At 38.2% G+C, this 18,954-nt stretch overlaps 1 protein-coding gene across 1 annotated transcript in view; it reads left to right on the top strand.

Annotated features, from left to right (window-relative positions):
- The window catches only part of khdrbs3 (KH domain containing, RNA binding, signal transduction associated 3), a 133,218-nt gene that overhangs the window by 76,199 nt on the left and 38,065 nt on the right, over positions 1 to 18,954 (top strand). Inside the window, exons 4-6 of the mRNA XM_055157495.1 lie at positions 2,208 to 2,354; positions 3,986 to 4,125; positions 12,199 to 12,364. Of these exons, the coding sequence (XP_055013470.1) occupies positions 2,208 to 2,354; positions 3,986 to 4,125; positions 12,199 to 12,364 (453 nt within the window). The remainder of the gene's footprint in view (positions 1 to 2,207; positions 2,355 to 3,985; positions 4,126 to 12,198; positions 12,365 to 18,954) is intronic.

Genomic DNA, 18,954 nt, shown 5'->3' with positions numbered 1-18,954 from the left:
ATGCCCATCCCTAGTTCCTGGGTATTGCTCCAGTTCCAATAACTAAATAAATTTGTGATCTTCAAAGCAAATAGTTTCTAGCTAAATGACAATGCGCACTGGATGTTCCTAACAGGATAGACGTCTTTATTCAAATTGAGTGGAATTGAAATAAATGAAATCCCTTTTGTGTATTTTAAAAAGATGATTCCCTTTTACCGGCGGCACTATAATTCAACTTCTCCAGTGGATAAGTCTGGTTTATAGGCATTCTGAAAAGGCCGCTCCCGTTTTGATGAAGTTTCATTGGAAGAATCATGACACCAAAGGCATCCAGCAGATATGATGATGAAGCGCTGCTCAATGGCACGTTTGTTTGGCCGCCAGGCAGCTGGGAGAGGACTAAAGTAATCAGTCACATATGACAGTCTTCTCCGGATACACAGTACAGACATATCAATATTTTCTCTTTGTCTACTCCCAACTCCACTGCACCCGAGCATCCAACCTCATTATGTAAAACTCCTCACAGTCAATCCTCCTGAAATACAGAAAATGATGAATGTTTCAAAGAAGGACTTCTCACTTGTTTTTATTCACTTCATACTTGACACATATGATGCCAAGGAAGTATGAACCATTTATGACTTTTGAAGAGAAGGAAATCATCGTTGAACTTTGGCATGTTCAAACTAGTGTTGTCACAATATTAATACTTTTGTTTTCAATACCATGGATATCACCAAAAGTATCCAGTATTATATTAATTATTATTGTAATTATTTTTTTTAGGATCTCCTCACCTAACAAACAACAAACTAGTTTCAATCCTAGTTCAAACTATTACCTGATAACAATATTGTCAACTACAGTGTGTTTGTTATTCTTTGCCTGTTCCATATACCCAACGGTGAAGAAGAGATTATGAATATTTAATTATGATAAACTATTTTAGCTTTTTGAATTTGAATGCTCAGAAATCAGGGCTAGAATGTTCTCATTTTCCACACATAACCATCTTTTACTGTAAAAATGTGCAATACTAGTGCAAATGTTAGTAGTTAAAAAGTCTCTATAATGCATTACACAAGTAATATTAAAATGAACAATGGGCTTCACAGTGTCTCTGAGACACTCACACTGCAACCAAGACATTTGCGCAGGAAGTGGCAAAGTGTCAAGCAGCTGTATAGTGTGCTTATCACGGTGAGGCCTATTTTTAAAAATGCCAACAGCAGCAGAATAGAAGTAGAGTACTACTAGTATGTGGTTGTTTGTCTCCTCTGTGCAGCTCATATATTCAGACTCAGTATCTCCTGTATGCTGTCAGCTCTTTTCACTATTATTTATTTCTATATCATAGAGCAGATTTGTGATTCAAAGGTCATTGCAGTGCACATTCACAACACTCTCAAATGTATGTACAAGTGCCACATTTCAATAGTTATATCAGTCTTAATTTACTTTAAGTTTACTTTGTTTTCATACCTGATAGTTTGGACAGCTCGCCAGTGGTGGTCTTCTTCAGAGTGGTGACGTGATGTTGCTGTGACGTCACATCAACTTATCTGACGACCAAATGAACCTCACTCAAATATTTCGATCTTGATTATTAGATACATTTTTGAACACAATTATATATTGTATCCAACTAATCCCTTGCGGTTTTATCCCATATTCTAATAAATGAGCCAAGACTGGACAGGATTCTGACATCATTTTTTACAAATAAACTGTGCAGTTCAATTCACAATTTTGCCCTCAGAATTTTTGTATTTATTTTAGATTTTTGCTATCATTGTAAATGCTTTTTGGAACTACAACTTCAACAAGCCAGCAAATGTAACCCTTTTTGTCCCACAAGATAATTTCCTGCATGTGTACACTAGTTTGTTGCAATTTTAGCTCACAAGATTTTGTGGTGCGAGATCTTGTCCCATGCATACTTAAAACTAAACCCATCTCTCCTTTACTTTTTCTTAGTATCTGTTAGCTTAACACTGCTAATAATCATGCTACAGCTTTAGCCATTTCACCATGCTATATGCTCTCAACACATGAAATGAAACATGAAATACTGCAAAGCCGTTTGGCAAGCCTAGATTCCCCTACACTGAGTCTACCCACCCCCACAATACTGTAGAATAGTTGTGGTTTGAAGGTATGACATATGTATTCTAGGCACTTTTTTCTTTTCTAATTAAAATTGTTTGCTCTCTGTATTTCAGGAAGAGGAACTACGGCAAAGCGGAGAGGCCAAATACCAGCATCTAAACCAAGACCTGCATGTCCTCATTGAAGTGTTCGCCCCGCCCGCTGAAGCCTACGCCAGAATGGGTCATGCCCTGGAAGAGATCAAGAAATTCCTTATACCAGTATGTTCCTGTTATCACTCACTTCACTTTCAAATATCGTGTGAAGGATGTCCTTTCTACCAGAATGATTGAAAAATAGTGACTGTGGAATGGGTCTCCTGCTTTTTATTCAGTGTTTTTGTTTTTATATTTTGTTTTGAATGGTATTTTCAATTGGAAATTGTTCTTTGAGCTAGCAAATTTTAGACTAAATTTAGGGGATTTTTACCCTATTCTGGAAGACTCCTCAGTCAGAAATGCTGATCTAAAACATAAGCAGCCACATATTGTATATATTCATATGATTTTACTCATATGGGTGTAGAAATTATCCATGTATCAATACCATTTTTGTTAGTATGATAGTTATGAAGATTTATACATTTATAAATTACAAAAAAGTGATTTTTACTTAAATATGAAAAAACCTTAACATTTTTTTTTGTACTTTGTTTTCCAGCTCAGTCCATTATCATGTTTGAGAGAAGAACTCAGGCTAAATATGCAGGATATTTGTGCTAAACATGTGTGAATATAACAAAACACAACTCCGTGTTTTGTTATTTTTTTTTTTTATAAGGAAACAACATTATAACTTAAATCTGAAAATAGTGTAATATGAGCCCATTTACTATTTTGATCATAGAAATAAAACAGATTTTGAATTGGGGCAGTAACATGCCATGGCAGTGTGAAGGTGTTGCTGTATTTGGGTGAGATCTGGATATGCAGTTCACAGGAGGCAGCATCTCCACATGGGCCAATCTCCCTGTACCAACCAGCTCTCTTCCTCCATTTATAATGCATGACCTGCCCTGTGCTCACAGCTATGATCATTTACATCTCATGATTAATTATAAGCACACGCACTCAGCCCCATTTCACTGTTTATGGAATACATGTATCGATTCAACAACATGCACTAATCATATCAGTCGATAGCTCTATGAGTAATCGCTCCCACAGGGTTTACATTATTGGACCAGTTATCAAAAAGGTCATTACCCAAGGTGTAATGTTCTTCCATGTCTCTGATTTAACTCTCATGTTTATTTTTACTACTTCCTTAGTCATTTTCATTTCCCCCAGACAACCCTTTATAATTTTACAGCTCTATCTTGATTTTGGATAATTTACAGTTCTGACCACTTGTATAGGGGAATTGTTTTTTCCTAATAATTTACTTACATTGTATCAGTCAAAAGTCATATTTCTGAACTCACATGTCACTATTGCGAGATAGGGCTAATGTCTTGGTGGTGGTCTTCACTGATGTTATATCATTAAATTTCATACAATTCTGTTCAAACATTTTTAATTACATTTTGCTATACATTTCAAACCATTGGTAATTACTGCAAAAATCTCTGAAAGAAGTAAGGACAAATGACCTGACACCTTTCATTTTCATTCTTTCTAATTTACTTTAAACTAGCTTCTGTGTCATAAGATAAAACCATGTCTTGAGGATTTTATCAGCCCAAGATCTGAATGTTTTTTGCGACAGGGAGTAGCAGCGGTCGCGCCACTACTGTAAAGTACATTAATTAGATATTCCCGGGGCTGTGGGCCTGCAGATAAAGCCTGTAATTGAATCCAGTGTAATTGAAAGCCATGTTGAGCCTGTGTGTATTTTGTGTGTGCGTGTACAGGACTACAACGATGAGATCAGACAAGCCCAGCTGCAGGAACTCACATACCTGAACGGGGGCTCAGAAGACGCCAAGGTGCCGGCGGTGAGGGGCAAATCGGTCGCCCGTGCGAGAGGGACACCTGTTTCGGGGCCCCCCAGGTAACCCCACCCGCCCCCTCTCCCTCCTCCTCCCTCTCTCCCTCCCTTCACCGCCGCCATATGTGTGTTGTTGTGTATAGTGCACTCCTCATCAACAAGGGACGGCGTATTATTTACAGTTAACGAGCTAATGGCCAGGCAGCTTTTTCAGTAAATGGATGAGCGGCGGATCCTGTTGCGTTGGCAGAGTTAATGGTGTCGCTTAGAGTTGCGGGACGTGTAGCAGCGCCTTTGTCTGGTCCCTGAGAGCATGGATCAGTCTGGTGTCGTCTTTTAAATGACAACACAAAAGGACAATGCAGACTTTTAATGTCCAACTTTCAACAGAATGTGTTAAGGATATGAAAGGATTTAAGGTCAAGTGTGCTTCTGTGCAGCGACGTAATAGACCAATGTCAATAGTCTCATATTAGCATATTGCAGATTGTTCAAATAGCAACTCATCAGCTTAAAATCAAGACAAGTTTTGTATGTTTAACATGATTCATACATAAAGTAAGAAAGACATTGAAATCACAATATAAACAAATGAAATCGTAAATAATCACAATATTAACATTAAAGAGAAGACTGTAAAGTAAAAACCCTTTAGTCATATGCTAAACACAGCCATTTTGAGCCTGGATTTAAACATTGCCAAAGTAGAGGTTTGATTTTCAAGAAGACTGTTCCAGATTTTAGCTGCATAAAACTGAATGTTTTTAGTCCTGACTCTGGGCACCAGCAGGAGGTCAGTTCTTGAGGTCCTTAGAGATGGTGCGAGATGGTTCATATGGCACTAACATGTCAGAGATGTACTTTGGTGCTTGGCCATGGAGAGACTTGTACACAAGCAGAGCTGCTTTAAAAGTCTATTCTCTGAGCCAAAGGATTTCAGTGCAGAGACCTGAGCACAGGATGTGCTTGTACATCCTGGTTTGAGTCAGGACCCAAGTAGCAGCATTTTGGATGTACTGCATCTATGTTACAGCTCGCTTGCATAGGCCAGTGATTACCTACTAACCAGTAGTTTAGACTATAGTAGTCTAACCTACTGGAGACATACACCTTTAAAGCTTTTTTTAATGATAGTATATTAATTAATCTACAATTGAGAAAAAAATATTGTGTATACAGTACAATACATACTGTAACATCCACATGATATTGTGCTATGGTTCATGAAATAGAATATAATCATTACTGTCTATTAAAACAGAAATTCATCTTTGGCTGGCCAAAACCAATTAATATACTTAGCATAAAATATAGAATTTTAGAACAGAATTCTAGAAATACATTCTTAGGAGATCATATAAATTATAAATTAAATTATAAAATTTCAGTATCTATCCTGTTTCCCATTCAAAATGCCCATCACACATAGGACAAAACATACAAAAAAAAAAGTTTGATAGGCACACTTTAAATGTTGCTGTCCCAAAGCTACCTCGACCAAAAATAAATAAATAATGCTGTGTATTTTAATATTGAATTCCTAGTTGAGTGATACATTTTTACTACATCATTTTCAGTCACAACATTCTTTTTAACAAAACATAAATAATTCAACCACACTGCGAGTTGTTGACAGCCTTAAAGAATAACATCTTACATGATTTCCCCTGAAGGAAATAAAACTTAAAACAACACGGCGGCCTGCGTATGCCATGGCAGTTACATTTCTCCTAGCCTACTACAAACTCTATCTTCAGAAAGCACAAAATGAACCCTGTATTTCCAACTGACTGCACCTGAGTGCTAATATAAAGGATAAGACAAAGCGGCGATGACTGGCACACACAAACCTCCCAAAACAAAAGCGGTTATCATTGAAAGTTACACTCTGCTTATTTACCCGAGTTTATTTGCCCAAACTGGAAAAGTGGAGCCGAGTTTTCTCCCCATGAAGCAGTGAGTAAAAACAAAATCTTAACAAGAAAACATATTAGTGACAAAATGTTTGCTTTTGTGTATGTGGAACGCCTCAGGGATTCTAAGAAATCATTTGGGTGCTTTCTCCAGGTTATTCCATTGAACGGGTTATATCTGCAAGCAAATGAAGTCCAGTTGAGTAATATGTCTGTATTAAAATTAAGACTACAGCATTACTATGTCATCTAATGGCATTGCCTTGCTGCATTATTTTCAGACTTTTCTTCCACGCACTAACCTACGTAACCTAAAGAAGACAGAGTATGCACTTTAACTATGTTATAATTGTCTCAAAGTTATATTCAGGGTGATTCATGCATTGAGTAATGTTTGTTCTTCTGTATTCAAGGCGTCAATGCTCGGATCAGCCTCTATTTTCACCACAACGAACACGCCCACTGCTCTGTACTTCACTCTTCAAATGAATTTTCTTAATCCGTGATACATGTAGAATTCAGCAATGTGTAGTCATGTTGGCACAAAAAGCATGATCCAGGATGGAGGAGGCAACAGCACACTCCGGCAGGGAACTGACTCCCACTGAGTTAGCAATATTCTGACCTGGAAGTCAGTGGACTTGTGTCTTCTCAAGTTATTTTAGATCAACACTTTGAATTAAAATGTCCAAAATATAACATAATGATCCACAGATGTCATGTCTTTCACCACTCCATAATTTACCTTGTCTATGACCCACCTGTTTTACATGCTATAACTCCAACATGTTTTAACAACTCAGGGAACCATGCAAGTACTGCTATTTAAAATGAGCCGTTCCTCTGATGTACTTCAAAATGCCATGCCAATCATCATTTTTAGAGCTTAATAACATCGATAATAAATAAATAATATTAATTTAACATACATGGAGTGCATTTTGTTAGATTCACAAGTACCCTTTTGTCAGCTCATGCACTTTTTTTTAATTTTTTATATTTCTTTTCTCATCACTACTAGTAAGCATCAATATGTAAATGTCATATTAATTCATTTCATATTAAAAAGTATAGTTAAATTCATTTAAATTTAGACCTACCTGTGCCAAACCATTGTGTACTGACCGTATCCATACCTGAGCACACAAAATAACTCCCACACATTCTTTGGCTTTCAGTTGTCATATTTATTTCGAAGACGGGAAAACATTTTGGTGTAGAAAACTAAAAATGCCTGCCAGTCAGTGTGTGGGAGTGCCAGAGATTTTTGTAGACCTACTATTCCCTGCCTACGCACCTGTTGCAAGGAACAGATGTGCAAAGTACGATTTCCTCAACTTTAAAAACAAACTATTCAAGGGCTCGACTCAGAAGTTTGGGAAAGCTTCCGCACATTTCTGTACCTCAATATGGTAATTAATGTACTCATAGAGGTCATTTTAATAGTGCATGAAACTCTTTAACTTAAGTAAATAACAAAATATACAGAACATGTACAAGTGAATGAATCATGATTAGCCCATACTACTATTGTGTCCTTTTTTTAAGACACTTCCTCATCTGTATAAAAATGTTTAAAATTCACCTCACAGTACAGGAATAGAACCCTCTCCCCTTTGCTGTGAGTATACTTTAAGGTTCCTATTTTAAACTAAATTTACTCTTGAGAGCTTTGAGCCATTTTGGAATGTTGTTACCTTCTCAAAAACATACCTGGAGTTGTGCTTTGTTTTATTCACACACTTTTGCGCAATCCTTTATTATTCATTTGTCTACATCTCCCAAGTTCAAACTGCCCTGTTCCACCATGAAGTGGTAGTTAACAGCTACCTTTTACCCTTAGTTCAGCAGAAAGTGGCAATTTCAGGGCTAAAATTATCCAAATGATTCTAGAGAAGGTGTATGGAATTTGAAAACACAGTGAAACTCTTTCTGTATTACTACATGACGTGGAGGAGGAACAGAATATTTTAGTTTTGAGTGAAGAACTCTCAGTCTAAATATGCAGGGTTTATGTGTTAAACATGTGTGAATGAAACAAAACACAACTCCAGGAATGTTTTTGATGTGGAAAAAACTTATAACATAGATGAGAAAATGGGGTAATATAGGCCCTTTCAAAACATTATTCTTTTTATGAAATGGTTTGGCTTCACTTGACTGAATGCTTTGGAAACATTTTTTACTTTTAAATGCTTAAAATGCTTCTGCAAATTTCAGTTATCCAACATCAATTTTTCATTTGCTGTTCAAATGCAATCTTCTCTGCATTTGAACCAAATCTAATGTGTTTTCAACATGAGACACTATAGCCTATAATAGAAATAATAGTAAATGCCCATAATCATTAGCAAAGTTGTGCCAAATTTCCATAAAAAAGCCTTTATATGTTAATGTCCTTGGCTGTGGAGCATTCCTGTGAACCCACGCTAATTCAGCCTCTCCGGAGACCCAACAGGACTACAAATATAACACTATTGGCCATTAGACTGTTCTAAAAGCTTTGTGTACAAGACCAAAAAGGCACAGAGCGCAGATTATTGTTTGTTCTCTGTCTTTGAAAAGAAAGCACAAATCTTTCATCAGTTTTGGGAGATAAACAAGGTCACACACAAAGACGTGCTATTCCTTCAGGTTTAATAGTCTTTTGTGAAAATGATGCAGTAATTAGCATTTTCTATCTGATATTCAGGTCCCAAAGGCAACTGTACATGTACGTTTCAAATTAGGTACACTATTTTGAAGTGACTTGGATAGCTGATGTTATAATGTGTTTTTTCTGTTAAAGGTGTCCAGCAAGGACACTTTGAACACGCAATCTTTGTAGTTAGACATTGGAAAACATCACACAAAGTATAGTACAGCGCATCTTAAATTATCTTTGAAAACGTGTTTAATCAATTTGAAATTTAGCATTAGATTTCTCAGAACCAATTCCAAAAGCATAAACAGCTGTTGTAGAGAAAATGAAATGTGATGTTTATTCAAATTTTTTTCTGCAATGATTTGTAATTATGCTAACGACTACACAAAAAACATGCTTGTTTTTTGTGGATTTCATATTGAACCAAATTGCTATTCTTTTACACAATCAACATGCACTTGTCAACTCAACTATTTTTAACCTGGTATTTTTGTACAATTATTTCTAGTTCAGTAATAGAGATATGCAAAACAATATTAGCAATTATGACTGCAGGCCAAGAAAGTGATAGTAAAACATGATTTAGTTTTCACTCTCAGTGTTTATGGGTAATACTCCCTTCTGACTGGAGTGCCGTGGGAGCTGCAATTTTTCAAGTTGTAGTAGTATAATGCCTTGGGTGTCGTTCTAGTACACATTGGGATTATCAAGAAAAAACATTGGTTCATACATGAGACTTTTACTAGAAGTTGCAGAAGCAGAACATTTATGTCCCTTGAGGCCTGCCATCTTCTACTACCACAGATACATTTCCATTATGACACTTTACCAATAGCTGAAATCGAAAATGCCATGGATTGCCTTGTCATGTGCTCTTAAAATTTTAAGGAACTTAACCAGTGCATTTAATTTATTTAATGTGTCTTGAAAAATCATAATTTCCAAATAAAAAGAACCAGACTCATCACAGTGACATTTTTTTGTGTAATTTTGTAGTATTTTAGTAGGCGGCAACTCAAAAATGGTTGAAAAACACTGGTTTAAACTAAGATCATAAAATGTTAAGATCTTTAAATAGAATCACTCAGATCTCCGTTGCCTCCATATGAACACACATACAAGAACATCTGTATGTATTTGCAGTAATGGGCAGAGAGACAATAGCACCCCACGGCTGGCTGCGGATAGAGAAATGATTCACTTGTTGACTGCAGGGAAGTTGGCCTCCACCCTCGCGGTTCCTCTTCCACCTCCTACTCAAAGTCCGCCGCTGCTCAGTGGATCCGAATCAAAGCTGGACTTATACTGAGAATCACTCTGGTCACTGGAGCGGAAGGAGAAGGCAAAAGGCAGAAATCTTCAATATTTAACCTTTCATTATTTTTACCATACCTGAAAAGTGTAATGTATACTTAAACATTGTTGCTTTCTCTGCTGATGACCAGTTTTGTTGCAATTCTTCAAATATTTTCTTGCCCCAGTACAAATATATTATGTAAGCAGCTCTTGAGATGAAAATAAGTCAGCTCTGTACGGTCTGCATCTAATTATAAAGTGTTTTATTGTCCTGAGATTCAGGAAATGCACACAAGCTAGTTGAAGTTGTTGTGAGCTTTATCATAATGGCAAACAGTGCTCTGATCTCCTACTTTATACTCACATTGTGCCCTTCAGCAAAGCATTTATCCAGAATTCTTGTTTGAATACATTAGTGTGATTGGTGACATCATTGTTGTATAATTATTTGGGGGGATAGCTATCCTATCCTAGCCTTATTCATCAGCTGGTTACACTTCGTGAAACTGGCTGATGAATTTGCAGCATTAGGATTTGTTTGCTCAGTGGTAGGCGATACTTTTTAACCAATCGCTGCTCCAAATCCCGTAGGAAAAGGGCAATAACGTCTTTCCCCTTGATAAAATTTACTAAACATTCCATTTGTTCCGGCTTTTAATCCTCAATCTTGGGAACTGTTGTCAACACAGAATGTATGGCTTCGTCTACATCCATCTCGACAGCTTTGTTTACTGTTGTGCTGTACCACAAAAGGGACCCAGACAGGCGCTTGAGTTTGACGTCATGGCTTCACAGCTCTTCACTGATTGGCCAGAGAGCAGTCTACAACTTCCGGGGTTCTTCCAAACCGTCTAGTGTATTTCGATTCCTGACCTAGTCACTGGAGAGAAATGAAATTGAGGGGAGGCACCAGGTGGCACCAGCCTGGCTAATCCTATCTTATCCATAGTGGTACAAATTGTATTAAATTGCTGTACCTGATACTGAAATTTGAAATGTTTGGCTTCAAATGAACACAGATTAATTTTGTAACAGTGTACCTTGTAATTGTAATCAGTGAGATGATCGTTGTTCCCTGCAAAATGTCATTACCAGTGCCATAATCATTCAATTATATCCAAAGACTCGATAAACTCGATAAACTTGTAAAACAGTATTTTTATGTGAAACCTTGTTTGGTACAAGTGGTAAAACAGAACACATGACCTGCATTGAAAAACATGTGCTGATACTTTGCAGCTGATGTCATCAACATTCTCTGGGGTATGTTTCTAACTGTAGGCACTGCTCTGTCTGAGGCTTTGTTAGACTTTTTTCTGAGTTTTTAACACAATCTGACCAAGAAAAGAAATGACATAGATGAAACTACAGGTGAGCTGATTTGTGCTGTTACACAAGTCCCTCTCAAATAACACTACAGTCACAAGTAGCATTGATCACAGGCGCCTGAAAATGTGTTGTTTAAATCCATTTTGTATTTTTTTCTTGAGCTTTCAGATGATCATGTAGAACACCCCCACCCAATATGTGGCATTGTTTGTTGTAAATTAAAAGTAGAAAACACAAGCAATTTAGTGTACAGTATTGAAACTGAAATCTTAACTGCAATGGATCATAAGTATTTTCCTACTGTGTTGATAGTCCAATTATTGTAAGATTTATGTCAGGTTTCAAATTTCTGAAAAGTTTCCAACAAATTTAAAATTAAGTGTCTGAAAGTATAGTTCTAATTTCAGAGACAAAAAAGAATAGTCATAACAAATGCAAAATTGATTAACTTTTGAGTCATTAATCAACCATGTGATACCTTTTACTAAACTACTTTTTTTCCATTTGCAACTGTATTATGTGTTATTGACTGATTTGCTAATTAGACCGCAGTAATAGTCTGTAATGGCTACCAATCCTTTGCTGCATGAGCTGGCTAATATGATACACCCAACGCAGAAGTCGATAAATATGCAACAGGTTCCTCCTTTTATAATGTCTCCATGGGAATGGGGAGATGTTCAAATATTAGCAATTACACTGTTTCATCATGAAGATACGAAATGCAGTGGACATTTTGTATTGGCCATCTAATTGTATCCATGTAACAGAATCTAGTATTGCTTTAAGCTCATATGTGCAAGTTATATATGCCACCTGATCCTGCTATGCTAACAATTTTTCCTTCTTTATACCGTCTGATGCACTTAGTCTCCGCGGGGGGAAGGATGTGAGCCCAAAACAACCCTGGATCAGCTTTCATCTAAAAATACTTCTTCTTGTGTGTTGTGTCAGAAGTCGAGGAGGTGTCCCGCCCCTGCATGCTGCCGTGCCCAGAGGAGCAGCACCCAGAGGAGCCGTCTCCAGGGGGGCTAGAGGGGTGCAGAGAGCCAGAGGTGCCCCCCCGGCCGCTGGATACAGGCCAGCCCCTCCAGTAGTACAGGACACATATGGAGAATACGTGAGTACACCCAAAGGCATCATGACACTGACAGACTATGTGGGAGCCCATGTGTTTTATGTGTGTGATTATGTAAGGGATGCATACAAATGTTGCTTGACCTAAGGTTGTAATGAGTCAAATTTTAATTGATTCGTGTTCAAATTGTTTCAAATTATTTAGCGTGGGTCTTGATATGTTATCTTACTCATTCCTGTGGCATTCCTGAGGCAAGAAGAGCCTCATTGTGACAGTCATAGTAGCTCTGTTGGTTTGTCCACTGATCCGAAGATTGGAGGTTCAAATTCTACTATTGAGATAAACATCACTGGTAGGGCGGTCACAGACAAATGCTGTTGTTGTGTCCTTGGGCAATACACTTAACCCACCTTGCCCTCAGTGTCTGCATACACTGGTGTATGAATGTGTGTGAATGGGAGAGTGGTTTCCTTGATGTAAAGCACTTTGAGTGCCTTCAAGGTGGAAAAGTGTTAAATAAAAATGTGACCATGACCATTTACCATACATGCCATTCATGTATGATTTCTTTTTAAAGTTAGTAAGCTGTATCTTCCATTTTAAGAAGACGCTGGGAGACTACTGTGCCAGATTCAATACAAGCTCTTAAATATGAGTTGCACTTAATTCACCAGTGCACCCTGCTCATGGAGGGGATGATTGGGAGAGATGAGTCCTGTGGGGGGTTATAATGGTTGCCCATAGAGAGGACAGACAGTGGGACAGACACTTGCTCTACATCATCCCTATCATCCTGATCACTCTTTCTGAATCAGATAAAAAACATATACACTTATTTGTTAACTTACTTATATTAATGACTTCATGCATGTATATTCTCACCATGTTTCAAGTAGATCTTTCTTTTGCTTTGCTTTTAGCACTTGTTTGGACTTTTGAGTAGGCAGTAAATCCAGAGATTGTTGGACTGGTGTTGTCCTTCCTGTCAGCAATGTGCAAACAAAAAAAAACTGAAAGAAATGGAAGCAATCTTAGTTTTAACAGAAGAAAATATTATTATATGGTCATATTCTAGCCTCTGTATTTATTTGCTTATTTTATGGTCAACAGGTCTCTCTTGAAAATGAGACATACAATCTCAAGAGGCCAACCTGTATAAATAAAAGATTTAAAAAGTGTTGTTGCTCTATCGCTTGCTGTTACGTGTAGGTGTGCTGCTGAAGCCAAGTAATTTAATCAAAGTTTCTTTTCTCAACACAAACACTTTAGGGTTTCAGGTTTAGAACTGTGACTGTTTGTACATTATTACATTACTTGTACGTTTTTATTATGTTTTCTGGATAGTAAACTTGCACAAATTGAATATAGTAGTATACAATAACATTACAGTACATAGTGATATCTTAATATGGTATTACAGCTCACTTTGTTTGGACAAATCACACAGCCTTTGAACCGTTTGCCTTCCAGTCCAGCTCTTTGCCATCTTGCTTCATGTTGTTTGCTTGACGCAGCATTGAAGTAATATTACATCTGCTCCCTTAGAGCAGAGGGGTCTAATGTGAGACCCTGTTTGTTAACATGTGCCTGGCCTCTGCTGCATACTAATTAAATTATAAAGATGCTGATTTGATTTGAACAAATGCTATCAAAAAAGCATTGACTTGGCTTGATTAAAGGAGAACTACAGTGCAAAATAAACTTTTAAGAACTTTTACCCATGTTATAATAATTTTCCCTTCTCATTTACCCACTCGAAGTCGTAGTTAGTGATTCATGCATGTTTGAGTCATCTTTATTCTCCTGTACTAAAGACGTCACTGTGCCAGTCTAACCCTGATCTACCCCATACACATCCACTACGCTGTACTTACTTTGTTCTCCAGTCTTATTTTCTTAGTCAGTGATACACATAGGATTTGCCAGCGCTCCATTTTGGCAGAAATTAAAGGAAAAAATCCTTTCCTAAAACAAACCTTTTTAATTGGTAATAAAGTAGAAATAGCATGGTAACTGGGATAACAAGGGATACATATATATTAACAAGAAAATATTAGCCATGCTTTTTGATAATCTGCAGCCTTCATACTTAGTTACACTGAGGATTAATCATATTACCATTAAATAAAGAAGGTATCTCGGCTGAGGAGCTGGAGGAAATGTCTGGGGTAAGGGAAGTCTGGGAGTCCCTGCTTAGACTGCTGCCCCCAGATAAGCAGAAAAAAATGGATGGAAGGACAAATACCCCGTGGTTTCAATTAGTACTTACCATGTCTCCTTTATAATGACACTTTTATTTACCTTGTTATTATCATGCTGTTATTGTGTTACCTAGCATATTTAGCAAAAGCAAGGGGCAGGGAGGTGGCCCATGTTTTGGAAATTGCCCCGACAGTTCTCACCTAACCACATGCGACAGATTTATTCAGAGGTGGCCATTGTAATACGGCGAGGTCACACAGAAGGACTCTTGGACCAGCTGTTTCCCATCGTCGCCGCTGTAAAGCCTTCCCCCCCGACACCTGCACCTGTGTTTTCTGGGCGCGTGGAGGGAGACGGAGGACCCCCAGCATCTGCTACATGATAAATCTTCTCACATCGTCACAAATTAGAGAGTGAATGAGACACTGCGTATTATATGAATGCATCACAATCCCAGCAGACAGGAGCTCTCCGGCGCGCGCTGACAAATGGCCTCTCGTGTTCATCAATAGACTGACAAAGAGATGTTTCTTCTTTCACGTTTGTTGTCTTTGTTTATTACCGCCAGGCATTCAGTCAAGCTCGGATCCATTCTTCTCCCAACTGTGCACAGGCACCCCAGGCCAAAGCACTACTCAACTCGAGCAGGTTTATTTTTCTCTAATTTACCAGTTTAACATTTGTTTGCTAACTTTATAGCTTAGTACCTTTTTTTTAATTATGATTGAAAGTTTACTTTGTGATAACTTAGATATTTTGCATACAGCGACGCAATTTAGTTTTAGTTGTTCCTCATTATAAGGATAAGATACGTTAAAGCCCTAGTAATGGGGGACTATTAATCTTTAGCATTTGACCCATCCTCCAATCTGCCTCACGGGAGAGACTGAACTACCAACATATTTTTTGAGGTTCCTAACTTTTTCCACTCCCAACTTTCTATTTGTGACTGTGCTGTTTTCCCCATATCCCTGGCCCAGGTCTACAGAAGTGCAAAAGGGGGAATTGGAAACGCAGTTAAAAATGTTTGCACCCTCATTTCAAGCGCGTAAAATAATGTAATTTAATGGAAGCGTATTATGTTTGCACCCTTTGAAACTTGAATTCACCCTCAGTCAGTTTGGTCTGAACCCAGACCTGCAATATCCTCTGTTGTTGTCGTATATTTATAACAGCCCCAACAACACCAACAAGATAAAGGAACCAATTGCTCCCAAACTATGATGCACTATTTTTTATTTTTTTTCCAGTATGGGTTCTGCCATCTTGAAGTTATGGACATATTATTTTGCCTGAAATGTTCTACAGTAAGGTATTCAATTATCTTTCATTTGCATTTGTTTAACAATTTTTTATTTATTTTTTTAACTGCCAAACAATTCCTTGAAAAACAGTTATTCTTATTGTGATTGAGCTCTCGTCTCCTAAGCTCTGACTTGTGGCTTGGCATGATGGCCCCACCTCTCTATAGATAAATAAGCCCAATACCATACTGTTGAACATTCCAGGCAATTAAATGATATACTGTTTTTTTTTTTTTTTAGACTATAAGGCACACTTAAAATCCTTTATTTATTTATTTATTTTTTAAATCAACAGTGTGCCTTATTTATTAATTCTGATTGTGCTTACTGACCTCAAACCAATTTTATGTGGTACACAGCACTCAAAAATCTGTCAAAATATTTTAATATGACTTTCATAAGCTACGAAGCTGCACCGCTTGATGGATTTTCGGAGCAGTACGGCTACCATAGTCAGGAGCCTCGCGGAGTAAAGAGTGAAGTATAGTTCTTCATCCACTCAAGGAACAGTGCCGCTGTCGCCTTGTCGCAGAAAGAACACACATATTCCACTGAGTCTTGAGTCCTTTAGTCTGATAGAAGCTGACCAACATTAAGAAACAAAGAGCAAAGCTGTTTTTTCAGCCCTTATAGTTTATACAAATTAACCATGTGGTTTTAAGTTTTGTGTGTAACAGGTGTGCGCAAAGCTCAAGTTAAACACATTATTACTCAATGTATATTTGAGTCCTCCTCGCAGGAAATAAAAAGAAAAGAAAACTTAAATGATCCACCCACATTCACATTCATAATCCTCATTCACCAAGATAGGGAGGCAATGCTGGGTGAGTTACACCACGATCTGCTAATGGATCATGGATGCCTGGGCTAAGGCATCAGTCTCAAGTGTTGTCCGTTTGTTTCTGTTAATGCGCCTTATAATCTGGTGCGCCATTGTATGAAAATAGACAAGAGAATTCAACATTATTAATATTGCACCTTATAATCCGTTGCACCTTATAGTCCGAAAACTACGGTAATGACATCTCTATGGAGATGAGAAGGTGGTGGACCCTCAACCAAGCAATCCTGCAGAGGCCAGCAAACATTTTCCAGTCCCACTGAACAAGCCCAATTCATCCAATAACACAGCTGAATGCAATGTTGTTGGTGGTACAGTGATGAATGGATATTGAACATAAGGGTGATTTTCTAATGCACTTCTGAGCTGTTGAGGATATCACATTACAGTCTATCCAATTGTTACCAAACAGGAGCACATCTCAGTTCAGCTCTGGCAGTACCATCCATCTTTGTTACCCAGTAATGGTTTCTATGATTCAGCCAAATCTCATTCCAACAAATTCATTAGCTGTGCCGTACCTGCTGCTAATCCTGTTGGAAAAGAATAAAGCGTGATGTAATTCTGTATGGTGCCTTTTATGTCATCTTTTGAAACTGGAAAAATCATTGCTAATAAATGTTGACTCCATTGCAGTGCCAAATTAAGATCCGGTTGGTGTGGGCGAACAGGCAAGAACAAAGCATGTAGGCTGCGAATGTGGGTATTAGACTGTTGTTGTAGATGCTTATTGCTATAGTGTTTTTAAAAGCAAAACATCTAATAATGGCCAGCTCTCCCTCAGGAATCCTGTGTGTGAACCATGAATTGTTAATTGAATCATGTCGTCTCATAGGGCATTCCTTGTAGCACTTATCTAAATTGAGTGTAATGGATAGGAAAATGCTATAGTAAAACAAGGTCATAATCCAAGACAAATGCCACTGTGTGGACTGGCACTGAGAAACAGACATCTAGTGATATTTTATTGAACATGTTTTTTCGTTACCTGTTGTACTGTTGTTTCCTAATCAAAAGCATAATGGGATTTTTGGGTGTTTTGTTTCATTCACACAAGTTTAACACACAAATCCGAAATATTTAGGCTCTGTTCCAGCTTGTGATGTCATATACAGCAAGGACTCCAGTGTGTTTTTAACTCTATACACCTTGACTAGAATCATTTGGATGATTTCAGCCTTGGAATTGACAATCCCTACTCAAGAAAAGTTAAAAAATAGCTGTTAACTTGAAAACTACCATTATATAACATCATCATCATCATTTTGAGCTTTTTCTGCGCAATTTCATTTCTTTCCAGCAACTAGGTCAGGAATCAGAATACATTAGAGCAGGGGTGCTCAATATGTCGATCGCCAAGGTCGTGTGGGTAGATCGCCGTGTCTCGTCTCGGGCTCGCGTTTGGACTTGGTCTTGTCTCTCACTCGAGGTCTGACATTCAACAAGTGCGATCATATTTCATTATGGCCGCTGCTGTTGGCAATAAACTTGTAGCGGGTGCAGGAGCGTGTGGGGCGTCTCAGTGCAGCCTGTGCACTCATTTGAAACCCGCGGAGACTCTACAGCACATCACAAATACACATGCTCCCTATGCACGGCTCGTCTGCAACAGCGTGTGCCCTCGTGTACCAGCGTGCATCACAGGGCAGGTTAAACTTCCTAAACATCCTACCTGCCCATCTGCCTCACGTCAGCACGCTGCCCCTCGCCTTTTCACGCTCTCGCTCCTTCCTGCGCACAGCGAAAACAAGCTCCTTCCACAGTGCGCGTTGGTTAGAAGAGCAAGACTAAACGTGAAGTAAAAACGAGTCAAAATTTATGTTACAGTGTTGGCACAAAGCAGGTCTACAGCATAGGGCAGATCTACAGAACAGACCTACTGCCACATTTGGCTGAAGTTTGTCTAACAAAAGTGACAAATGCATCTGTGTTTGTCACGATGTGCGTTTGGTTTGGTAAACGTGCAGAGGCTGGTAAATATCACTGCAAAACCAGAAAAGAATGAAACTCCAGTTTGGAACTTTAAAAAACAAGTTTAAAAATCTTCCTTCACTTTTTTCACAGTTTTGTGTAAAGTGCCAGAGGAAGTTCTCTTAAAGAAGGGGTTCTCAAACTGTGAGTGAGGGTCCAAAAAGGGGGAACAGAGTGTTTCAGTGCAGTTTGCTTGGCTTTGTATTAGGTAGATCTTTATGACTTGGTCATTTTGTAAGTAGCTCGCATGCTGAAAAAGTGTGAGCACCCCTGCACTAGACGGTTCGCAAAAATCCTGAAAGTGCGAGTTCTGG

This window comes from Boleophthalmus pectinirostris, unplaced genomic scaffold (assembly GCF_026225935.1).
Source record: "Boleophthalmus pectinirostris isolate CB_2022bp ecotype Guang Dong unplaced genomic scaffold, ASM2622593v1 HiC_scaffold_21, whole genome shotgun sequence".
Lineage (NCBI taxonomy): Eukaryota > Metazoa > Chordata > Actinopteri > Gobiiformes > Gobiidae > Boleophthalmus > Boleophthalmus pectinirostris.
Note: the sequence above shows the minus strand (reverse complement) of the source record. Positions and strands in the feature narration are given on the sequence as shown.